At 50.9% G+C, this 25,138-nt stretch overlaps 1 protein-coding gene across 3 annotated transcripts in view; it reads left to right on the top strand.

Annotated features, from left to right (window-relative positions):
- UNC13A (unc-13 homolog A) overlaps positions 1–25,138 on the top strand; it is a 94,818-nt gene that overhangs the window by 43,086 nt on the left and 26,594 nt on the right. For 2 of the 3 annotated variants that reach the window (XM_058424597.1, XM_058424596.1), the window contains 19 exons: positions 645–691; positions 4,341–4,419; positions 4,944–5,015; positions 5,277–5,496; positions 6,687–6,914; positions 8,041–8,182; positions 8,303–8,472; positions 11,192–11,307; positions 12,612–12,775; positions 13,494–13,644; positions 14,242–14,310; positions 14,625–14,714; positions 14,933–15,067; positions 17,726–17,859; positions 20,172–20,257; positions 20,451–20,577; positions 22,552–22,648; positions 23,014–23,157; positions 23,979–24,062. In XM_058424597.1, the coding sequence (XP_058280580.1) occupies positions 645–691; positions 4,341–4,419; positions 4,944–5,015; positions 5,277–5,496; positions 6,687–6,914; positions 8,041–8,182; positions 8,303–8,472; positions 11,192–11,307; positions 12,612–12,775; positions 13,494–13,644; positions 14,242–14,310; positions 14,625–14,714; positions 14,933–15,067; positions 17,726–17,859; positions 20,172–20,257; positions 20,451–20,577; positions 22,552–22,648; positions 23,014–23,157; positions 23,979–24,062 (2,355 nt within the window). The remainder of the gene's footprint in view (positions 1–644; positions 692–4,340; positions 4,420–4,943; positions 5,016–5,276; positions 5,497–6,686; positions 6,915–8,040; positions 8,183–8,302; positions 8,473–11,191; positions 11,308–12,611; positions 12,776–13,493; positions 13,645–14,241; positions 14,311–14,624; positions 14,715–14,932; positions 15,068–17,725; positions 17,860–20,171; positions 20,258–20,450; positions 20,578–22,551; positions 22,649–23,013; positions 23,158–23,978; positions 24,063–25,138) is intronic. The other variant, XM_058424595.1, reaches the window with a different exon arrangement.

Raw genomic sequence — 25,138 nt, 5'->3', positions numbered from 1 at the left:
TATATTTCAGGAGCCGAGTGTGGTGGCTTGTGTGTGTGGTCCCAGCTACTCAGGAGGCTGAAGCAGGAAGATCATATGAGGCCAGGAGTTCAAGACCAGTCTGGGCAATATAGCAAGACCCTGTCTTTAAAAAAACCAAACACCCCCTCAATATTTCAGAACAGAAGAGTGCTGCCTGTCTTCCTCATAGGAGCCCACCATGTTAACCCTTTAGTTACAAGATGGAGGGAAGGTAGGGGCTGTGGACCCCGGGTCTATGCTGAGACCTGAATGATAAATAGAGGCTGGTTGGCTGCAGAAGATGGGAAGAGGTACAAGCTGAACTCACAACTCCTGGAAAGATCCCGAGGCAAGAGAACAGATGAACAAGTGAGACTATAGGGGGTTTAGGGAATAAGCAATGAAGAGACTGAGGTCCATTGAGGTGACTGAAAGAGAGGAGCTTCTTTCTCCACCAGACCATCTTACAGATGGACAAACTAAGGCCCAGAGATAGCCAGGGAGCTTCCTAAAATCACTCAGCCAGGACTAGGACCCAGGCCATCTGACTCCCAGCCCAGAGGGGAGTCAGAAGTGGGTGTGGAGCCTGCTCTGGGGAGGGGAGGGACAGCCACACTGACCATATCTGTTTGTCTGTCCTGCAGGCCCGGGGAGAAGGAGAGATGTCTAAATCCCTATGGTTCAAAGGCGGGTAGGTAATGAAACTGTGAGCGGTGGGAGGAAGATTTGAACCCCAAGCCCAAGGCTGGTTTGCTCCTGAGCCTCAGCCCAGAGAGGATGGGGAGAGGTCCCATTTAGACAGGGGACAGATTGAGCTTGGGCAAAATACGTCACTTTCATAAGGCACACAATCATACACAGACACAAAAGACAGTAATCTTTGAAGATAGGGCCAGGTGCGGTGGCTCATGCCTGTAATCCTAGCACTTTGGGAGGTCGAGGCGGGAGGATCATTTGAGGTCAGGAGTTCGAAACCAGCCTGGCCAACATGGTGAAACCCTGTCTCTACCAAAAATACAAAAATTAGCCGGGTGTGGTGGCAGACACCTGTAATCCCAGCTACTCGGGATGCCGAGGCAAGAGGATTGCTTGAACCCGAGAGGCAGAGGTTGCAGTGAGCCGAGATTGCACCACTGCACTCCAGCCTGGGCAACAGAGCGGGACATTGTCTCAAAAATAAACAAACAAATAAATAAATAAATGTAAGATAAAGCAGACACTATTAGGAACTAGACATTATTGGGAAATATACACTATATATTTGTAATTCCGGAGCTAAATTTTTTTTGCTTTTATTCTATTTTTAAATCTCTTCGATTATTGCTACAGTTGTGGACTCTTTAATTAAAGATAGTTGTTCAGTCTTTAGTAGAGCATGTGGTCACATCTAACCTCTTATGTTATGGATTTTCGGGTTAGAGGATGCACAAGATATTTTAAAAATGTGCTCGGGTTTTAAAATAGCAGCATGGTAGTGACCTTCCTTGTACGTCCTTGGCAAACAGGCAGGGAGACAGCAGCTGGGACTCCTAAATAAATGAGCAGATGCCCTAGCTAGAGAGCCTTGGATGCGGGGCCTGAAATGGGGATTCCTGTGCACATGATTTATGAAGGATGTGCTCTCAGGAGAAACCTGTCAGACAAGGGGAGGCTGCCGAGAAAAGATGTGGTTTAGAAGTCTCTAAGCCTCAGTTGGCTCCTGCAGAAAGCTTTGTAGGTTGAATAGCCCTGCAGGGCTTGTCTGGAGTCATTGGCTGCAGGCACCTATCTCACTGGCCAATGAAAACCTTTTGGGGCCAGGCTTGGTGGCTCACGCCTGTAATCCCAACACTTTGGGAGGCTGAAGCAGGTGGATCGCCTGATGTCAGGAGTTCAAGACCAGCCTGACCAACATGGCAAAATCCCGTCTCTACTAAAAAATACAAAAATTAGCCAGGTGTGGTGGTGCATGCTTGTAATCCCAGCTATTTGGGAGGCTGAGGCGGAAGAATCACTTGAGGCTAGGAGTTCAAGACCAGCCTGGGCAACATAGCGAGACCTCCATCTCTACAAAAAATTTTTTTTAATTAGCTATGTGTGGCTCATGCCTGTAATCCCAGCACTTTGGGAGGCCAAGGCGGGTGGATCACCTGAGGTCAGGAGTTTGAGACCAGCCTGGCCAACATGGTGAAACCCCAACTCTACAAAAAGTACAGAAAATTAGCCAGGGGTGGTGGTGGGCACCTGTAATCCCAGCTACTTGAGAGGCTGAGATAGGAGAATTGCTTGAACCCAGGAGGCAGAGGTTGCAGTGAGCCAAGATCATGCCATTGCTGGCCGGGCGTGGTGGCTCATGCTTGTAATCCCAGCACTTTGGGAGGCCCAGGCGGGCGGATCACGAGGTCAGGAGATCGAGACCACGGTGAAACCCTGTCTCTACTAAAAATACAAAAAAATTAGCCGGGCATGGTGGTGGGCGCCTGTAGTCCCAGCTACTCGGAGAGGCTGAGGCAGGAGAATGGCATGAACCCAGGAGACGGAGCTTGCAGTGAGCTGAGATAGCGCCACTGTACTCCAGCCTGGGTGACAGAGCGAGATTCCGTCTCAAAAAAAAAAAAAAAAAGATCATGCCATTGCATTCCAGCCTGGGCGACAGAGCAAAACTCCATCTCAAAAACAAAAACAAAACAAAACAAAACAAAAAAATTAGCTGGGTGTGGTGGCGTACACCTGTGGTCCCAGCTACTCAGGAGGCTGAGGTGGGAGGATTGCTGTAGCCCAGGAGGTGGAGGCTACAGTGAGCTGTGAGTGTGCCACTGCACTCCAGCCTGGGTGACAGAGTGAGATCTTGTCTCAAAAGAAGGCTGGGCATGGTTGCTCATGCCTGTAATCTCAGCACTTTGGGAGGCCAAGGTGGGCAGATCGCCTGAGGTCAGGAGTTCGAGACCAGCCTGGTCAACATGGTGAAATCTTGTTTCTACTAAATATACAAAAATTGGACGGGCGCGGTGGCTCAAGCCTATAATCCCAGCACTTTGGGAGGCCGAGGCGGGCGGATCACGAGGTCAGGAGATCGAGACCATCCTGGGTAACACGGTGAAACCCCGTCTCTACTAAAAATACAAAAAATTACCCGGGCGTGTTGGCGGGCGCCTGTAGTCCCAGCTACTCAGGAGGCTGAGGCAGGAGAATGGCATGAACCCGGGAGGCGGAGCTTGCAGTGAGCCAAGATCGCGCCACTGCACTCCAGACTGGGGGGAGAGCATGGTGTTAGTCCGGTCCCTGCATACAAAAATTAGCCAGGCGTGGTGGTGGTGGGCACCTGTAATCCCAGCTACTTGGGGAGCTGAGGCAGGAGAATCGCTTAAACCTGGGAGGCGGAGGTTGCAGTGAGCCAAGAAAAGTTTCATTTTTATTTTATTAGTATTTTTTATTTTATTTTTGATACAGAGTCTCGCTTTGTCACCCAGGCTGGATTGCAGTGGCACGATCTCGACTCTACAACCTCTACCTCCCGGGTTCAAGCAATTCTCCTGCCTTAGTCTCCTGAGTAGCTGGGACTACAGGCATGCACCACCACACCTGGCTAATTTTTTTATTTTTAGTAGAGACGGGGTTTTGCCATGTTGGTCAGGCCGGTCTCAAACTCCTAACCTCAGGTGATCCGCCCACCTCGGCCTCCCAAAGTGCTGGGATTACAGGCGTGAGCCACCACTCCCGGCCACATTTATATTTTAGTATATTGTTTAGATTTGCCTTAATTCACGTTTTCATTCAAGGTGGGCAACTACATCATCTCCCCATTTTTCAGATGAGGAGGTTGAGGCCTGGTGTCTCCATTTCTTAGGACTGCTATCACAAAGTACCACAGACGGGTGGCTTAAAACCACAGCAATGTATTCTCTCACAGTTCTGGAGGCCAGAAGTCTGAAATCAAGGCATTGGTAGGGCCACGCTCCCTCTGAAATCTGTAGAAGAGAATTCCTCCCCTGCCTCTTCTAGCTTCTAGTTTGCTTGAATTCCTTGGCCCCCGAGTATTGGTTTGTAGATAGTCACTCTCTGCCTCTGCTGTCACAGAGCCACTTTCTCCCCATGTATCTCTTCTTCTAAGGACACCAATCATATTAGATTAAGTGTCTACCCTACTCCAGTATGACCTTATCTTAACTAATTACATCTGTGACAACCCCGTTTCCAAATAAGGTCACCTTCTGAGGTAGTGGGGGTTAGGGTATCAACATATCTTTTTTTGCGGGACCCAATTCAACCACTTAACACCTGGGGAGGTTGAATGTTCTCCCCAGGGCTCTATGTGAGGAACAGGGACATCTGGGCCCTCAATGTCCCTCTGTGTCTTTCAGCCCAGGGGGCGGTCTCATCATCATCGACAGCATGCCAGACATCCGCAAGAGGAAACCTATCCCACTCGTGAGCGACCTGGTAAGCACCCTCGCCCTTTACTTCCTGAGCAGAGCAGGCCTGCTATAAGCAGTGCACAACCTGTGGAACTGCCCATGGTCAACCTGGGGTTGGGGGCCAGCTAGGCATTCTCTGAGACTAACGTAGTCTGATTTCTACCCCCACGTGCTGCGTGGACACTTCAGGCCATGGTGAGTGATGGTGACATGGGCCCCTTGGGATCTTCTCCCCAAACTCCCCCACTGGGATCTTCTAACAGGCCCCCAATTCATGGATTCTGGGGGAATCTTGCCATGTCCCACTGTGTTGGATGCTGTGAGTCAGGGGTGTGGGGCTGCTCACTTTCCAGGGTCCCTTGTAACTCAAAGCCTCTGTCACCTCCTAATTCTTTGTTGGGTCTGGCCCGGATGCTGTCGGTGACCTGTTTCCAATTTGCGGTTGTGGCTCCAAAATGTGGCTGCTGGCCCCATCTGTGGCTGTGAACTCTCCTCTTGGTAATCTCATGGATATCAACCCCCCGACTCCCTCTTCTGTGACCTCCCTAGTCCCTGGTCCAGTCCAGGAAAGCGGGCATCACCTCGGCCTTGGCCTCCAGCACGTTGAACAACGAGGAGCTGGTGCGTGGGGCACCTCTTTTTCCCTGGGTCAGGGATGGACTGGGCTAGGAGCTTCTGGAATTGTCCAAGCCTCTGTGGGTCCCTGGGAAGAGGAAGGGTGTGTGTGTGACACAGACTGGCAGAAGGCAGCGTGGATTCCGACAGCGTGGAGGCAGGGGAGGGCCTGAGACTTTACGGCGCCAAGTGCTGGGGCAGAGTGGGGCAGGACAGGGACAGCGCCAGGTTAGGTCCCCCCAAACCGCACCCCATCCCTCCCTGCAGAAAAACCACGTTTACAAGAAGACCCTGCAAGCCTTAATCTACCCCATCTCGTGCACGACGCCACACAACTTCGAAGTGTGGACGGCCACCACGCCCACCTACTGCTACGAGTGCGAGGGGCTGCTGTGGGGCATCGCGAGGCAGGGCATGCGCTGCACCGAATGCGGTGTCAAGTGCCATGAGAAGTGCCAGGACCTGCTCAACGCCGACTGCCTGCAGCGTGAGCGCAGGGCCACGGGTTGGCGTGGGGAGCCCCGGGGCTTGTTTCAGGGGAAAGGCTGAAGGGCAAGGCGATGGGTGGGGCACCATGGGGAGGGGCAAGGGGCGGGGCGTCGTGAGGCAGGGGAGGGACTCGCTGAAAGGGAGGGGTGGGGTTAAAGGGGCAGGACTCCCTGGGGGAAGGGCTAGGGGGTCGAGGGATGGGGAAAGAAGCTGTGAGGGTGTCAGAGACGGGTGGGGCAGGGCTCAGGGACTAGCTAGGTTGTGCAAAGGACAGGCTTAGTGAGAAGAGGCAGCTCCCCTGGATAAAATGGGTTAGCTAGGGGTAGCTCTGAGAGGAAGAGGGGCTCAGAGAGGGAAGGGGTTCAGACTGCGAGAGGACTGTGGAGGAGGGGGCTTGGAAGGGGGAGGGGACTCAGAGGAGGTGGGACCAAGAGAAAGGGAGGGGTCTGAGAGAAGGAAGGGGCTCAGGAATGTGGAGGGGACTCGCAGGGGTGGAGATCAGAGACGGGGAGGGCATTCAGAGGAGTGGAGCTCAGAGAGGCAGCGGGACTCAGAGGGGTGGGACTCAGAGGGGACTGGGACTCAGAGGGGTGGGGCTCAGAGAGGGGGCAGGGACTCAAAGGGGTGGGGCTTAGAGAAGGGGCGGTGACCCGGAGGAGTGGTGCTCAGAGAAGGGGCGGGTACTCAGAGCGGTGGGACGCAGAGGGGGGGCGGGGACTCAGAGGGGTGGGATGCAGAGAGGGGGCGGGGACTCAGAGGGGTGGGACGCAGAGAGGGGGCGGGGACTCAGAGGGGTGGGACGCAGAGGGGGGGCGGGGACTCAGGGGTGGGACGCAGAGAGGGGGCGGAGACTCAGAGGTGGGACGCAGAGAGGGGGCGGGGACGCAGAGGGGTGGGGCTTAGGGAAGAGGCCTTAGAGGGGTGGGGCTCCAAAAACCTGTGGGGACTCCAAGGGGTGGGGGCCAGAGAAGGGCACGATGCAGGGACATGGGGACTCAGAGGAGCATGGCTCCGAGAGGAGGTGGAAGGGTGAAGGGGCTGGGTGGGGTACAGAGAGCAGGTAGGAAACCAGCTTCGGGGGTGACACCTGAGTCCCCGCGGTTGATGAGTGGGGGTGGGGCTCTCGCCTTGGTGAGGGGCCACTAGGCAGGGCGCGCTGGGGTCAGCGCCGGCCTCGGGCGTCCTCAGGGGCTGCGGAGAAGAGCTCCAAGCACGGGGCGGAGGACCGGACGCAGAACATCATCATGGTGCTCAAGGACCGCATGAAGATCCGGGAGCGCAACAAGCCCGAGATCTTCGAGCTCATCCAGGAGATCTTCGCAGTGACCAAGACGGCGCACACGCAGCAGATGAAGGCGGTCAAGCAGAGTGTGCTGGACGGCACGTCCAAGTGGTCCGCCAAGATCAGCATCACCGGTGAGGGGGCGTGGGCCGCCACAAGGCCCCTCCTTCTCCACCCTCTGAGACCTGTCTCATGCCCTGTCCCATGGCCGGGTCCCTCTCCTTTGCAGCGTGCACTCGGTCTCGTGCATTCCATCTCATCTCCGTGTGTGCACGCATATGGGGGGATATGCATGCCTCCAAACGCCTGTTCATGGCACTGTATCTGGGTGCGTCTTGGATGGTGTCCTCCAGAATGAGACTCCAAGAAGAGGAATTGAGGGTGCATGGTTTATCTGGAAAGTGACCCCAGAAAGTCCTGGTGAGGGGCAAGGACTTGAGACAGGGATGGAAGGAGTCCTGAAGGAGATGCCGTTGAGCAGACAACGCTGTGAGCAACGGGCTCAGCCCATCCTGGGGCTATTGGGGACAACGTCGAGGATGCAGCTCAGTGTGGCCCCACTCAGGGGCGAGGATGCTGGCATATCTCCACACCCAGCCTCATGTGGGTTTCCCCATAAACAGACCTGAGGATGAAGATTTCAGGTTATGTGGGTTATCCAGGAAGTGACCCCAGGACGGAGCTGGGGTGGTGAGTCAGGGAGGGAAGGCACCCTGCAGGGGGCGCCAAAGAGCAGGAGATCTCGGGGGCAATGGGTTCTTGTGTCTGACCTCAGGGAGTTCACACCTGAAAGAGGTCCCACCCATGCGCAAGGCAGCTGGGGCACCTTCCCATCCTTCATGATTTGGGGGCTGCTTCCCAGCACTTTGGGAGGCTGAGGCTGAGGCAGGCGGATCACCTGAGGTCAGGAATTCGAGACCGACCTGGCCAACATGGTGAAACCTCATCTCTACTAAAAATGCAAAACAATTAGCTGGATGGGGTGGCATGTGCCGGTAATCCCAGCTGCTTGGGAGGCTGAGGCAGGAGAATTGCTTGAACCCGAGAGGCGGAGGTTGCACTCCAGCCTGGGCAACGAGCAAAACTGTCTCAAAAACAAACAAACAAACAACGTCTCTGGCAAGCCCAGCATGCCCTGCCATTGCTCTCCAGCCATGCTGCAGGTGTCCCAATTATCAGCCTGCAGCGTGTGGCAGTGACTGTCTCCAGCATGCCTTGCTTCCTGAGTGCACATCTGTGTATGCCCTCTCTGTCTTCCAGTGGTCTGCGCCCAGGGCTTGCAGGCAAAGGACAAGACGGGATCCAGTGACCCCTATGTCACCGTCCAGGTCGGGAAGACCAAGAAACGGACAAAAACCATCTATGGGAACCTCAACCCGGTGTGGGAGGAGAATTTCCACTTGTAAGTGCCTGGTTGGGTCCCTGGCCCTGTGTGGGGCACCCTGCTGGGGCAGCCAAAAGAGGGCTCCAAGGACAGGACTCACACTGGCTGCCTGACCTCTGCCTCCTCCTCCCGCCACAGTGAATGTCACAATTCCTCCGACCGCATCAAGGTGCGCGTCTGGGACGAGGATGATGACATCAAATCCCGCGTGAAACAGAGGTTCAAGAGGGAATCTGACGATTTCCTGGGGCAGACGATCATTGAGGTGCGGACGCTCAGCGGCGAGATGGACGTGTGGTACAACCTGGGTGAGAGAAGCTGGGTTCTGAAGGGGGTGGGGATGGGCCCCAGGGATCCAGCCAGAGGATGGAGCCCATGAAGAGCAGGGAGATGTGTTCTCAGGAGGAGTTTGGTCGAGGAGCATAATCTGATGGGGGAGGCAGGGTCTAGGAGCCCAGTTTGATGGGAGCAGGAAGCACCCAGGCCAGGAGGGTGAGCAGAGCCCAGGAACCTCTTAGTTCAGCTTAGGAGGGAGGGTGGGGACAGAATCTCCATGTTCCAGTCTAATGGGGGAGGCAAGAAGCAAGAACTGGGAATCCTGGTCTGAGGGGAGAGACAGAGACCTAGGAACTAAATCTAAGAAAGAAGATTGAGCTTTAAGAATCCAGGCTGGGGCCAGGTATGGTGGCTCACGCCTGTAATCCCAGCACTTTGGGAGGCTGAGGCAGGCAGATCACATGAGGTCAGGAGTTCAAGACCAGCCTGGCTAACATGGTGAAACCCCGTCTCCACTAAAAATACAAAAATTAGCCAGGCGTGGTGGTGGGTGCCTGTAGTCCCAGCTACTTGGGAGGCTGAGGCAGGAGAATCGCTTGAACCCAGGAAGCTGAGGATGCAGTGAGCTGAGACTGCGCCACTGCACTCCAGCCTGGGCAACAAGAGCAAAACTCCCACTCAAAAAAAAAAAAAAAAAAAAAAGAATCCAGGCTGGGGGTGACGGGCAGTGGCTCACATCTGTAATCCTATCACTTTGGGAGGCTGAGGCAGGCCAATTACTTGAGTCCAGGAGTTCAAGGCCAGCCTGGGCAACAGAGTGAAACCCCATCTCTATAAAAGATACAAAAATTAGCTAGGCAGGGTGACACTTACCTGTGGTCCCACCTACTCTGGAGGCTAAGGTGGGAGGATCACCTGAGCCTGAGAGGTAAAGGCTGCAGTGAGCTGTGATCACACTGCTGCACTCCAGCCCAGGGAACAGAGTGAGACCCTTTCTCAAAAAACAAATATGGCCGGATGCAGTGTCTCACACCTATGATCCCAACAGTTTGGGATGGCTGAGGCAGGCAGATCACTTGAGGTCAGGAGTCTGAGACCAGATTGTCCAACATGACGAGATCAAGCCACTGCACTCCAGCCTGGGCAACAAAGGGAGACTCCGTCTCAAAAAAAAAAAAGAAAGAAAAAGAAAAAAACATGGAATCCAGGCTGGGCATGGTGGCTCCCACCTGTTATCCCGACATATTGGTTGGGTGGCTGAGCTGGGAGGATCACTTGAGCCCAGGAGTTCGAGACCAGCCTGGGCAACATAGCAAGGCCTTTGTCTCCATAAAAAAAAAAAAAAAAAATTGGGTGTGGTGATGCGTGCCTGTAGTCCCAGCCACTTGGGAGGCTGAGCATCATTTGTGCCTGGGAGGTTGAAGCTGCAGTGAGCTATGATCATGCCACTGCACTCCAGCCTGGGCGGCAGAGCGAGACTCTGTGTGCCCCCGACCCCCAACCACAAGAAAAGAATCCAGTCTAAAGAGGGAAGTGTTGTTTGGGAATCCTAATCTGAGATGGCTGCTACAGATCAAAGACCCCTGTGTAAAGAAGTTGAGTAGAATCTGGGGAGTCCAATCTAATGGAGGAAGCAGGGTGTATGAGCCTAATCTGAGGGGGTAGAAAGGACCCAGCTTGAGAGAGGTGAGCAGAGCCTGGAAACCTCTTAGATTGGAGGACATCTAGATATCCCATTCTGATGGGGGAGGTGGGAGACAAGACCAGGGGGTCCTAGTCTAAGGAGAGAGGCACAGACGCAGGAACTGTGTCTAAGATGTGTAGTCTCCGGGGAGCATGATCTGATGGGGGAGGCAGGGCCTGGGAGCTCAGACTGGGAAAGAAGCGGGGCCTAGGGCTGCTAGTCTAAGGAGGGAGGCACATAGCCAGGAGCTTAATCTGAGTGAAGAAGCAATGTCTGGGATCCTTGTTTGAAGGAAGAGACAGGGCTTAAGGAATTCTAGCCTAGGCAGGGAGACTCAAGCCTAGGGAGCCAATCAGAAGAGAGACTCCAAAGCCTTAGTTTCAGGAAGTCTGGGAGGACTACCGAATTGTGCATCTATTAAAAATTGCCTTGGGAGGCTGAGGCGGGCGGATCACCTGAGGTCAGGAGTTTGAGACCAGCCTGGCCAACATGGTGAAACCTCATCTCTACTAAAAATAAAAAATTAGGTGGGTGTGATGGCACGCACCTGTAGTCCCAGCTACTTGGGAGGCTGAGGCAAGACAATTGCTTGAACCCAGGAGGTGGAGATTGTAGTGAGCCAAGATTGCACGACTGCACTCCAACCTGGATGACAGATCTCAAAAAAAATAAAAAAATTTGCCCACCACTGGCCGGGTGCAGTGACTCACGCCTGTAATCCCAGCACTTTGGGAGGCTGAGGCAGGTGGATCACCTGAGGTAAGGAGTTCAAGACCAGCCTGGCCAACATGGTGAAACCCCGTCTCTACTAAAAGTACAAAAATTAGCTGGGCACGGTGGCAGGCACCTGTAATTCCAGCTAGTTGGGAGGCTGAGACAGGAGAATCACTTGAATCCAGGAGGTGGAAGTTGCAGTGAGCTGAGATCGTGCCACTGCACTCCAGCCCGGGTGACAAGAGCAAGACTCCATCTCAAAAAAAAAAAAAAAAGAAAAAAGAAAAGAAAAAAAAAATTGCCCACTGCTATAGTGGGAAGTTCTGACACTGTCATCTTTTTCTGCCCTGCAGACAAGCGAACTGACAAATCTGCTGTGTCGGGTGCCATCCGGCTCCACATCAGTGTGGAGATCAAAGGCGAGGAGAAGGTGGCCCCGTACCATGTCCAGTACACCTGTCTGCATGAGGTGAGCATCATTGCTCTGCTCCTCCCATGCCACTTCCACTCACCATCTTCCTGCCCAGCTCTTCCTCTTTCTGGCCACACTATCCACACTCTCCTGGCCCTCTGAGACTGCGCGCCATGCCATTCCCTTTATGTAGAAAACTCCTCCCTATCCATCAAAGTCCAGATTCAGGTTGCCTCCTCTGGGAAGCCCACCTTGGCCTCCAGGTTGACTCTCACTACTCACCATCAGGTTCTTCCTTCTATTCCAGCCCTAACCACTCAGTATTGGGCTGTTTGTGTCTGGATATGTCTCTTCCAGCTGCCTGGGGTTCCTGGAAAGAACTCTATCCCCAGGAACTAGTTTGTTGAATGAATGCTGGTGAATGAATGAATGAATGATTGAATAGATTAATGAGTGATGAATAGATAAAAGGATGGATGGAGAGATGGGTGAGTACCTGGATGGATAGATGGATGAGTTGGTAGATAGATTCGTGGCTAGATGGATGATGGATGGATGGACAGATGGATGGATGCATGATTGAACTATTGAAAGTATAGATATATGGGTGGGTGAATTTGGGGGTAATTGTTAGATGATGGATGAGTATAGATGGATGATGGATGGATAACTTGATGAGTGGATAGATGGATTGCTGGATAGATGATTGACTGGGTGGATAGATGAGATGTTGGATGAGCAGATTAAGTTGTATTGGATGAGATGGATGGAAGTATGGTTGAGTTATTAGAAGGAAGATTGAGTAGATAGGTGAATTTGTTGATAGTCAGATGGGTAGATAGGTAGATGGATGGATGGATGGATGTACAGGCAGATGGACAAATGGATGAATGGGTGGGTGGATGAATGGAAGGATGTGTGGTTGAACTATTGCAAGTATTGATAAGTGGATTCATAATTTCTGAATATTTAGATGGATGGTTGTGAGTAGTTGGTGGACAGATGAAAAATAGATGGATGGTTGGATAAATTGATGGGTGGATGGATGGTTGGTTGTATGAAAGAATGAATGATTGGATAGGTGGATTAAGTTGCAGATCAATGTATGGGATGGATGGATGGATGGATGGATGGATGGATGGATGGATGGATGCATGGTTGAATTACTGAAAAGTTGGAAGAGTGGATGGGTGAAATTTGGGGTAGTTAGATGGGTGGGTGTGTGGATGGATAAAAGAGTAGATGAATGAATTAATGAATAAACAGGCAGATGGATGATGTAAGCTGCCCCAGACCCTGGGACCTCTGAACCCCGGCGACCCCTTGCACTCTGCATGACACTTTCTCTCCCATGGTGGCAGAACCTGTTCCACTTTGTGACCGACGTGCAGAACAATGGGGTCGTGAAGATCCCGGATGCCAAGGGTGACGATGCCTGGAAGGTTTACTACGATGAGACAGCCCAGGAGATTGTGGACGAGTTTGCCATGCGCTACGGCGTCGAGTCCATCTACCAAGCCATGACGTGAGGCTGCAGGCTGGGGTGCAGGAAACAAGAGAGAGGTCACCAAGTGGGCACTGGCAGGTCTGGGGTGGGAGGGATTCTCAAGGGGACGACCCAGAGAGGAAGTGGACGTGGTAGTGGGGAGTTCCGTAATTCCCCTGGAGATCAGGAGAGCACTGTGATTGACACCTGGAGTGAGATGGAAGAGAGGGAAGACTTAGAAGCAGAGACAGAGGCTGGGCACAGTGGCTCAAGCCTGTAATCCCAGCACTTTAGGAGGCCGAGGTGGGCGGATCACTCCAGATCCAGGAGTTCAAGACCAGCTTGGCCAACATAGTGAAACTCTGTCTCTACTAAAAATACAAAAGTTATCCAGGTGTGGTGGTGTGCGCCTGTAATCCCAGCTACTTGGGAGGTTAGGGTGGGAGAATCGCTTGAACCCGGGGAGCAGAGGTTGCAGTGAGCCAAGATTGCACCACTGAACTCCAGCCTGGGTGACAGAGTGAGACTCCATCTCAAAAAAAAAAAAAAAAAAAAAAAAACAAGAAGCAGAGTTAGAGCAACTCAAATGGATATAAAGATGGAGGAGGGAGGAGATGCAGAGACCCAAAGGACAGAATCAGGCAGGGGATGGTTTGGGAGGTGATGGAGACCCACTCACAGATGGAGGCATTCTGGGGGGATCTTGGTTCATCCCGGCTGGACCCCTGGCCCAGTGCCTCCTGCTCCCTCTCTCCAGCCACTTTGCCTGCCTCTCCTCCAAGTATATGTGCCCGGGGGTGCCCGCCGTCATGAGCACCCTGCTCGCCAACATCAATGCCTACTACGCGCACACCACCGCCTCCACCAACGTGTCTGCCTCCGACCGCTTCGCCGCCTCCAACTTTGGGGTCAGTCCTGGGGACCGGGACTGGAGAATGAGGGAGAGCCCAACCTTATGCCGGTCAGATCTGATGTGACTCCTGGGTCCCCAATCTAGACCAGACTGCTGTGTGACTTTCCACCAGTCACTTCCCGTCTCTGAGCCTCCATTTATTCCTCTGTAGAATGCTATAGAATGGAGGCCAGGTGCAGTGGCTCATGCCTGTAATCCCAGCACTTTGGGAGGCCAAGGCTGGAGAATCACTTGAGGCCAGGAGTTCGAGACCAGCCTGGCCAACATGGTGAAAACCCTTCTCTACTAAAAATCCAAAAGAAAATTAGCCTGGTGTGGTGGCCTGTGCCTGTAGTCCCAGCTACGTGGGAGGCTGAGGCAGGAGAATTGTTTGAGCCTGGGAGTCGGAGGTTGCAGTGAGCTGAGACAGCGCCATTACACTCCAGCCTAGGCAACAGAGCAAGACTCTGTCTCAAAAAAAAAAAAGCTGTAGAATGGAAATGGACATTATGAGGGTTGTGGATGAGGTATACTTACTGTACAGTAGGCGCTCAGCCAGTATGGCGGCCATGCCCTGCCTCCATCCATCCTCCCTCCTCCCCTTCCTCCTCAGAAAGAGCGCTTCGTGAAACTCCTGGACCAGCTGCATAACTCTCTGCGGATTGACCTTTCCATGTACCGGGTAGGAAGTGCGCGCATGAGGATTTGCTCACCCCGTGCATGTGTGTGTGCCTGGAGGGGAAAGCTACCAGCAGGTGTGTTCATGGGAGGACCCATCTTCGCATGTACGATGTGTTCCTCCGGCGTATGTGCACCTGCACGGGCACTACCTGCCGTAATGTGTTTGGTGCATCCAAGCAGATACCCAGTTGCTTCGAGGTGCTCTAATCGACCCCCAGCCTGAAACCGGGGAGCCTTTGTGTCCCCCTGAAAAGCAGCCTCCCATCCTCCCCAAGCCTTCTTCCATAACCCTACTTCTCTTCCTGCTCCCAACAGAATAACTTCCCAGCCAGCAGCCCGGAGAGACTCCAGGACCTTAAATCCACTGTGGACCTTCTCACCAGCATCACCTTCTTTCGGATGAAGGTAGGAAAGGATCCAGTTGCCTTTGCTCTCCAAGGAGGGTTTTCTAGGATTCCCAGCTCCCAGGACAAGTGACATTCCTCCTGGAGAGTGGCAGCCTTTCTCAGTAACCTTCTCCCTTCATACCACTTCATTTCCTTAAACCTAAAATGACTCGCAGTCACTTCCTGGGGACCTCCTGTCGCAGCTGTGGCCGCCTATGCCTCTTTCCCTCCCTTCAGGTACAAGAACTCCAGAGCCCGCCCCGAGCCAGCCAGGTGGTGAAGGACTGTGTGAAAGCCTGCCTTAATTCTACCTACGAGTACATCTTCAACAACTGCCATGAACTCTACAGCCGGGAGTACCAGACAGACCCGGTGAGACTCCAGATGGGTCAGAAGGGAACGGTGATACCAACTAGACACAGGCTTAAGTGCCAGCACTGCCCCTTCCCAAGGGATTTAACTCTTCTGAACCTCAGTATCTTCTTCTATAAAATGGGGTCATTAATCCACATCTCAGGATTAGGGAGAAGAGTTCATGAGCTCTAAGTTTAGATAAAATATAGTCAGCACTCAATACACTTGGTTGCGTAGTTGAGTTTGGCATAAAAAAAAATTTTTTTTTTTTGAGATGAAGTTTCACTCTTGCTACCCAGGCTGGAGTGCAGTGGTATGATCTCAGCTCACTGCAACCTCCGCCTCCCAGGTTTAAACGATTCTCTTGCCTCAGACTCCCGAGTAGCTGGGATTACAGGTACCCACCACCACGCCTAACTAATTTTTTGTATTTTTAGTAAAAACGGGGTTTCACCATGTTGGCCAGGCTGGTCTCTAACTCCTTGACCTCAGATGATCCACCTGCCTCGGCCTCCCAAAGTACTGAGATTATAGGCGTGAGCCACCATGCCCAGCCTGGCATAAAAATTTATGTCTGGCATACAGTCACTGTTCAGTAAATGTTGAGTTAAATTTTATTTATGTATTTATTTATTTATTTATTTATTTATTTATTTTGAGATGGGGTCTCACTCTGTTGCCCAGGCTGGAGTGCAGTGATGCAATCATGGCTCACTGCAGCCTCGACCTCCCAGGCTCAAGTGATCCTCCCACCTCAGCCTCCCAAGTAGCTGGGACTATAGGCACGCACCACCATGGCAGGCTAGTTTTCATATTTTTGTAGAGATGGCATCTCACTATGTTGCCCAGGCTGATCTCCTGGGCTCAAGTGATCCTCCTGCCTCAGCCTCCCAAAGTGCTGGGATTATAGGCATGAGCCACCACCTGTAAGGAACTTACAGCCTGTTATGAGGGAAAGATGTACAAACTGGAAATTTACAAACAGGGATGGTTAGTACTGAGATAGTGGGATCTCAGGAGGCTGTGGGAGCTGGAGGCAGCCCCTACCCAGGTTCTGATAGGATATAACACATAAGCTGTGTTCAGTTCAATTTGATTTCATTCTGTTCCTTTACATTCAGTTGACTAGAGTTGGAGTCAGTCTCGCTCTCATTTGAATTGAGTTGAGGTGAACTGGATTAAATTAGATTGTTTAGTTCAATCATAATCAGTTTAGTTTTATATCTATATCTATATCTATATATCTATATATCTATATATCTATATATCTCCAGCACTTTGAGAGGCCAAGGTGGGCAGATCACGAGGTCAGGAGATCGAGACCATCCTGGCTAACACAGTGAAACCCCATCTCTACTAAAAATACAAAAAAATTAGCTGGGCGTGGTGGCGGGCACCTGTAGTCCCAGCTACTTGGGAGGCTGAGGCAGGAGAATGGTGTGAACCTGGGAGGCAGAGCTTGCAGTGAGCCGAGATCGCATCACTGCACTCCAGACTGGGTGACAGAGCGAGACTCCGTCTCAAAAAAAAAAAAAATTGTTCTTGACAAATTAGTGAGCCAGGCTGGGCTCAGTGGCCCACACCTGTAATGTCAGCACTTTGGGAGGCTGAGGCAGGAGGATCCCTTGAGGCCAGGAGCTCGAGACCAGTTTGGGCAACATAGTGAGACCCTATCTTTGCAAAATATACAAAAATTAGCCAGGTGTGGTGGCACACCTGTAGTCCTGGCTACTTTGGAGGTTGAGGTGGGAGGATCACTTGAGCCCAGGAGTTCGAGTCTATGGTAAGCCATGATTGCACCACTGCCCTCCAGCCTAGGTGACAGAATGAGACCCTGTCTCTTGAAAGAAAAAAAAAAATAGTGAGCAGAACAAGTTGGTTGATTGCATTGAGTTGTATTGAGTACAAATTCATTCATTTCCATTTAGTTCATTTACATTCAAGTCAAGTTGTTCTCAACTGGGTTAAATTGTCTTGAGTTAGGATGAACTGGGTTGTTGGATTAGATGCAATTGATTTCAGTTGAATTGGATTTAATTGGGCTAATTTCAGCTGATTACACTCATTTCCATTGATTAACAAAAGTTGGGTTGAATTGCCCTGAGTATGTTAGGTTGGCTTTAGATAGGTAGACTTGGATTGGGTTGACTTGGGTAGAGTTCAGTTCGAGTCGATTTATTTCCATTATTTTGATTTAGGTTGATGTTGATCTTGGACGAGTTGATTAGGTTCAATCCAATGGAGTTCATTTGAGTTTAATTCAATCCAGTTAGGTTGAATTGCACTCCATTCAGTGTAATTGGCCCAAGTTCAATTCCATTGATTTAACTCTGAGGAAAAACTTACTTCTGTTAAGCTAAGTGGGCTTAATTTGCATTCATTTCATTTCCATTTGGTTTAGTGGAGCTGGGTTTGTTCAACTAAATTTGGTTTCATTTATTTCCATTCAGTTTTAGAGTGGAGTCTAAAAATCTTAAGCTTTATCAAGCTGCATTGACATGAGCTCTGTTTGGGCCAGTTTATGAGTTCAATTCCTCTCTTTATAGACTTCTTACCTGAGCCATATACATGATAATGGGACGCATTCCTCAAAAACCTCTTGTTCTTCAATAATAAACTGACCGAGGCACCAACCTCTGGACCCGCTATAACCGAGGTCTCCACTGTCCATTTCAGGCCAAGAAGGGGGAGGTTCCCCCAGAGGAACAGGGGCCCAGCATCAAGAACCTTGACTTCTGGTCCAAGCTGATTACCCTCATAGTGTCCATCATTGAGGAAGACAAGAATTCCTACACTCCCTGCCTCAACCAGTGAGTTGTGTATCTGTGCAGTTAATTATCTGGGTGTCATCGCGTGTACGTATACAACATTGTGTCTTGTGTGTCAAGATGATTTTGTCCAATCAGACAAATGTGCACCTGGGAGTAATTGTGGGTCTGATTGTGCCTGTGCAAAATTCAAATATGGGTATAATTTGCAAACATAAACATAAAATCGTGTGTATGTTCACAATCACTGGTATAATCAGACATGTATTTTGTATGTATTCATTTGCGTGAATAACAGTGTGTATATATGTGTATAATTTTGTATGTGTGTGTGGGTTAATTAATAATAACGTTGCTCAAGTATTACTATGTCCTACCTTAATACATATCGTACATTTAAATTGCATTATATCTTACATGTATGGATGTAAGTAATTTTGTATATTGTTGTGATCAATGGGTTTTGAGTTTAATTTATATTATGTGTAAAATTGTTGAATGCACTTCAACATACAATATTGTACAATATACAATATTGTGTATTGTGTGTGAATATGTGCACAGTTTTCATTTGTGGATTTATATGTCTGTAGAATTTTCATCTGTGTTAGCTGAATGAGCTACTGTGTTCTATTTCTCTGCCAGATGAGTGCTAGAAAGGACTCTAGCTTTGGGGCGTTAACATATCCTGGTTAGGGAATTAAGATCAGGGATTTGGATGGATTGAAGGGTGGGTGGATGAATGGATGGATTAATAAACAGATGGGGTCGGGCATGGTGGCTCACGTCTGTTATCCCAGCGCTTTGGGAGGCCAAGGCGGGTGGATCATTTGAGATCAGGAGTTCGAGACCAGCCTGGCCAACATGGTGAAACCCTGTCTTTACTAAAAATACAAAAATTAACCAGGCGTGGTGGTACATGCCTGTAATCCCAGCTACTGGGAGGCTGAGGCAGGAGAATTGCTTGAACCCGGGAGGCGGAGGTTGCAGTGAGTCGAGGTTGCACCACTGCACTCCAGCCTGGGGTGACAGAGTGAGACTCCATCTCTAAATAAATAAATAAATAACAGATGGACAGACAGATTGGTAGATGAATGACTGTGTGGATAAAGGAACGGATGGGCCGAGTGTGGCAGCTCATGCTTTTAATCCTAGCACTTTGGGAGGCCGAGGCAGGAGGATCACTTGAGGTCAGGAGTTTGAGACCAGCCTGGCCAACATGGCAAAACCCCGTCTCTACTAAAAATACAAAAAATTAGCCGGGCATGGTGGCTCGCCCCTGTAGTCCCAGCTACTTGAGAGGCTGAGACACGGGAATCATTTGAACCCAGGAGGTGGAGGTTGCAGTGAGCTGAAATCGCACCACTGCACTCCAGCCTGAGTAACAGAGTGAGACTCCATCTCTAAAAAAAAAAAAAGGAATGGATGGATGGATGGACAGACGGATGGGTAAATGGATGGGTGGATAGCTGGATAAGTGAGTAAATAAATGGATAGAGGGATGGACGGATAGGTGGATTGATGAATAGATAGATAGGTCATTTAATGGATGGGTGGATAGTTGTATGAGTGGGTAAATGGATAGAGGGATGGATAAATAGGTGGATGATGGAAGGATGGATGGATGGATGGATGAACAGATAGATGGGTAGGTGGATGGATGGATCGTTGGATGAATGGGTGGAGGGATAGATGGATGAACAGATAGATGGGTGGTTGAGTGGATGGATGAATAGTTGGATGAATGAGCGAATGAATGGATGGAGGGATGGATGGATGGATGGATGGATGGATGGATGGATGGATGGATGAATAGATAGATGGGTAGGTGAACAGATGGATGGATAGTTGCATAATTAGGTGAATGAATGGAAAGAGGGATGGATGGGTGGATGGGTGGATGGATGAATAGATAGATGGGTAGGTGGATGGATAGATAGTTACATGAGTGGGTGAATGAACTGATGAAGGGATGGTTGGATGGGTGGATAATGGGTGGATGGATGAATAGATAGATGGGTACATGGATGGATGGATAGTTGCATGAGTGGGTGAATGAATGGATGGAAGGATGGATGAATGGATGGATGGAAGAATAGATAAATGAGTTGTTGAGTGTATGGGTGGATAGTTGCATGAATGAATGAATGAATGAATGAACAAATGGATGAGTGGGTGGAGGCTCAAAGAGAAGCAAAGCCTTAGTGCAGAATCAGTCAGCAGTGGCTGTGAGGGAACCTGAACCTAAATCCCTCTACCCTACCCTACACTCCCCCGTGGGGCAGGGAAGGACAAAGCAGCCCATCCATCTGCCTTCTGCCTGCCAAAGTTTTATACTTCCACGACTTTGCCAGGTTTCCCCAGGAGCTGAATGTGGGTAAAATCAGCGCTGAAGTGATGTGGAATCTGTTTGCCCAAGACATGAAGTATGCCATGGAGGGTGAGTTTCCCACCCCAGTGTTCCCCAACCTGGCCACACCAGGTGGCTCTACTGTGTCCCCTCCAAGGCTGTGAGTGCCCTATACCCTCATGCCTGAGTTGGACATCAGTGATGGCCAGAGTAGGCAGCCTCTCTGCCGAGACAGAGGGTGGCAGACCCTTCCAGCTGTGCCATCCTCTTTGTCCCTGGCCAGAGCACGACAAGCATCGTCTATGCAAGAGTGCCGACTACATGAACCTCCACTTCAAGGTGAAATGGCTCTACAATGAGTATGTGACAGAACTTCCCGCCTTCAAGGACCGTGTGCCTGAGTACCCTGCGTAAGTCCCCTGCCCCAGGCCCAACCCAAGCCAGAACTGTAGCACTGACAGCTAGAAGGAAAGCCAGAGAGGAGGACTGACCTACTCAGGGTTACCTGGGCATCAGGGTCACGGGTGGGGCTTGAATCCAGTGTTCTCCACTCCCAGCCATTGAGCAGTTGACTCTTATAGCCCAGAAAATTCATAGTCATAACAGCAACAGGAACCATGTGACTTTCTCATTTTATCCTTTTGACAATTCTATGAGTTAAGGTGGGATTATTTTAATTCCTATTTTGCGGAGGAGAAATTGGAGATTAAAGATGCCAAATGGCCAGGCACAGTGGCACATGCCTGTAGTCCCGGCAGTTTGGGAGGCTGAGTCAGGACTTGCTTGAGCCCAGGAGTTCGAGACCAGCCTGGACAAGACAGTCAGATCCCATCTATAAAATGAATGAATAGGTCAGGCACAGTGACTTGTGCCTGTAATCTTAGGACTTTGGGAGGCCGAGGCGGGCAGATCACCTGAGGTCAGGAGTTCGAGACCAGCCTAGCCAATAGGGTGAAACCCCAGCTCTACAAAAATACAAAAATTGGCTGGGCGCAGTGGCTCATGCCTGTAATCTCAGCACTTTGGGAGGCCAAGGTGGGTGGATCACCAGAGGTCAGGAGTTTGAGACCAGCCTGGCCAACATGGTGAGACCCTGTCTCTACTAAAAATACAAAAATTAGCCGAGTGTGGTGGCAGGTGCCCATAATCCCAGCTACTTGGGAGGCTGAGGTATGAGAATTGCTTGAACCCAGGAGGCGGAGGTTGCAGTGAGCCAAGATTGCGCCACTGGACTCCAGCTGGGGCAACAAAGTGAGACTCCGTCTCAAAAAAAAAAAAAAAAAAATTATCCGGGTGTGATGGCACACGCCTGTAGTCCCAGCTACTCGGGAGGCTGAAGCAGGAGGATCGCTTGAACTCAGGAGGCAGAGGTTGCAGTAAGCGGAAATCGTGTCACTGCACTCCAGCCTGGGCGACAGAGTGAGATTCCATCTCAAAAAATAAATAAATATAAAAATAAAATGAATGAGTGAATAAATGCCACATTCCTTGCCCACGGTGACTCCCAGTACATGACAGACCCGAGATTTGAACTCGGGACATCTGACTCCTGGGCTGTATGTTGGAGGATAGTATGGTGCCGCCAGTTCCTGAGAATTGTGCTGTGTCGTTCACTGCTCCCAGCAGCACAGGGGGATAGTCTTCTGTTGTACAAGAAATGAACGCTCTGGCTGGGTATGGTGGCTCATGCCTGTAATCCCAACATTTTGGGAGGCCGAGGTGGGAGGATCACTTGAGGCTAGGAGTTCAAGACCTGCCTGGGCAACATAGGGAAATCCTGTCTCTACAAAGAAGACAAAAAAAGCATTAGCCGGGCATGGTGACACGTGCCTGTAGTGCCAGCTACTTGGGAAGCTGAGGTGGGAGGATTGCTTGAACCCAGGAAGTCAAGGCTGCAGTGAGCTATGATCGCACCACTGCACTTTAGCCTGGGCAACAGAGCAAGACCCAGGAAGGAAGGAAGGAAGGGAGGGAGGGAGGGAGGGAGGAAACAAGAGCTCAGAGAATAAACCCACTTGCCATGGGCAGTTTATCTGAAGAAAGAAGGAAGGAAGGGAGGGAGGGAGGGAGGGAGGGAAGGATGGACGCAGGACTCAGAGAGGACTCAGAGAATAAACCCACTTTCCATGGGCAGCTTATCTGAACTAGGATTCCCACAGGCCTGGGCCCTGCTGTAAAAGGGGCCACTCAATCTATTTCATGAGCAAAGTAACTGAGGTTCAGTGCAGGATGCGAGCAGAGGAGCAGCCACTCAAGGCTGCAGGGAGAGCTCCAGGCAGAGTAGGAGCAGCCATAGCTCCACTCATTAGTGGGTCAGAACCAGGCAGTGCAGAGGTTGAGGAGGACAAGAGGTGGCAGAGCCCCACCCCGGCTCTTCATTCCAGATGGTTTGAACCCTTCGTCATCCAGTGGCTGGATGAGAATGAGGAGGTGTCCCGGGATTTCCTGCATGGTGCCCTGGAGCGAGACAAGAAGGATGGGGTAAGAAGGCCAACCTACAACCAAGTTCCTAGTCTTCCCATTGGGGTTCAATTTCGGGGAAATTTGCCCTTGGGATGAGGTCAGTCTCTGGTAGGTGTCCGCCATCGTTGCCTTGCTCATGATTTTTAAAATCTTTTGTTCATTCATCAACTACGAAATGTGAGTTCCATCAAGCCAGACACCTCCAGGCACCCCATGGCTTCTGCGTCCACCTCTAGAGTTGACTCTAAGTCAACCTCGCCCTCTGTCCATCTCACCCCGGGGAAATTGGTCTCTGGCTCTCCCCATGGAGAGTGGGAGAGTCGGGCTCTGGGGCTTCTCTGGTGCTGATCTCCTCCTTCCTCTTGGCCTCCTTCCCCCTGCAGTTCCAGCAGACCTCAGAGCATGCCCTATTCTCCTGCTCCGTGGTGGACGTCTTCTCCCAACTCAACCAGAGCTTTGAAATCATCAAGAAACTCGAGTGTCCTGACCCTCAGATTGTGGGGCACTACATGAGGCGCTTTGCCAAGGTGTGGGAGAGTGGGTAGGGTTGGGGCTAGGGGATGGGGTCAGGGTTAGGGAATTGAAGTCTGAGTTGGAGATGGGCTAAAGTTGAGGTTGAGGTTGGGGTTGGTGATGTCATTGAGGTTGGGATTGAAGTTGGAGTTTGGGTTGAGGTTGTAGTTGAGGTTTGGGTTGAGGTTGAGGTTGAGATGAGGTTGGAGTTGAGGTTTGGATGGAGGTTGGAGTTGGGATTAGGGTTTAAATTGAGATTGGAGTTGAGACTGGGGTTGGAGTTAAGGTGTAGGGTAAGGTTGGAGCTGAGGTGTGGGTTGAGATCAGGGTTGGAATTGAGGTCATTAGTGTGAGTTGGCAATGCTGTTTGGTTGGAGTTTGAGGCTGGGTTGGGTCTTGATTTGGAATTGAGGTTGGAGTGAGTGCTGAGATTGATGCAGAATTCGAGTGAGTCTTGGGATGAGTTTGAGGGTTGGGATCATTGCGGTTGAGGTTTGATTGATTGGCATTAGGCTGTGTTGACCTTGGGAATTACAAGTAGGAATTGGCTTTTGATTTGAGATCAGGTCATCTTGTGGTTGAAGCTGGGTTAATATGCTGCTTGGTTGCTCTGAAAAAGAACTGGGTCTACATAAAACGATTGTCTTCATCGAGCGGTATCTCCTCTAGGTCTTGATGGTCATCTTGGGCGGAGAATTTGCCTAGCCCAAGGGCCCATCTTAGGTGCTAATAGGGTTTGGGTTCATCACTGATCTCACTAGTGGGCTTGATGGGACGACTGGGGCCTGCCTTGGTCCCAGCCTCTCCTCTCACCCACACTCTGTGTCTTCCCCAGACCATCAGTAATGTGCTCCTCCAGTATGCAGACATCATCTCCAAGGACTTTGCCTCCTACTGCTCCAAGGAGAAGGAGAAAGTGGTGACCTGAGGGGGCCCCTGACCTATCCCCCTCCTCAGCCCCATTCAGCATCCCCAGGACTCCCTTCTCCCCAGGGCCCTGACACCTGGGGCTATGTATGTCCACCTGTGTGTGATCTGACTGGATTGTCTGTGTGTTTAGAGATGCTTGTTTGAATGTGTGTGATCAGAGTGTATATAGTTGTGTGTGTCTGAGTATATGGAAACTAAGTGCATGTGTCTGATTGTGTATTGTCTATGTTGACCGGTATACTCGTATGTATGTGTTTGTGTGTGTGTGAGTCTGTGCACATCTGAGTGTGCGTATCTGATCATGTTTTGTCTGGCTTTGTTAACTGGGTATGGCATGAATGTGTGCGTGAGTCCGACTGTGCACATCTGAGTGTGCACGTGTGATTGTGTTTCGTCTGGCTGTGTTAACTGGGTATAACGTGAGTGTGTGTGTCTGTGTGTATCTGTACATATCTGAGTGTGGGTGTCTAGCCATGTTTCATTTGTGCTAACTGGGTATAGTGTGAGTGTATGTATGTGTGAGTATGTGTGTTCAACTGTACAACACATCTAGGTGTGTGTCTCATATTTTATCTAGCTGTTTTAACTGGTTATAGTGTGAGTGTGTGTATGCTTGTGTGTGTCTCCAGCTGTGCATGTCTGGGTGTGTGTGACCATGTTTTGTCTGGCTGAGTTAACTGCATATAGTGTGAGTGTGTGTGTGTGTGTGTGTGTGTGTGTGTGTGTGTGCATGTCTGGGTGGGTGTGTCTCACCAGGTTTGGTATGGCAGTGTTGAATGTGCATGGTGTGAGCTGTGTCTGGCTGTGCATGTCTGAGTGTGTGTATCTGTGGGGGAGTCTCGTGTGTATATCTTGGGGTGAGGGCACACACCTTCAGTGTGTCACTGTCTGGCTGTTGCAAATGAAGCCTTCAGGGTGTGAGCTGCAAAGCTTTGGGCTCTTGCAGGAAACTCTGCTACCCTCAGAGTTCCCAGCCCCTCTCATGGACCCACCAGGCCCAGGGTTGTGGGATTACTTGAGTCTTTCTTGCCCCCACCAATCCCCAAAGATGCCCCCCGCCCCGCA

Source organism: Hylobates moloch, unplaced genomic scaffold (genome assembly GCF_009828535.3).
Source record: "Hylobates moloch isolate HMO894 unplaced genomic scaffold, HMol_V3 SCAFFOLD_12, whole genome shotgun sequence".
In the NCBI taxonomy this organism is placed as follows: domain Eukaryota; kingdom Metazoa; phylum Chordata; class Mammalia; order Primates; family Hylobatidae; genus Hylobates; species Hylobates moloch.
Note: the sequence above shows the minus strand (reverse complement) of the source record. Positions and strands in the feature narration are given on the sequence as shown.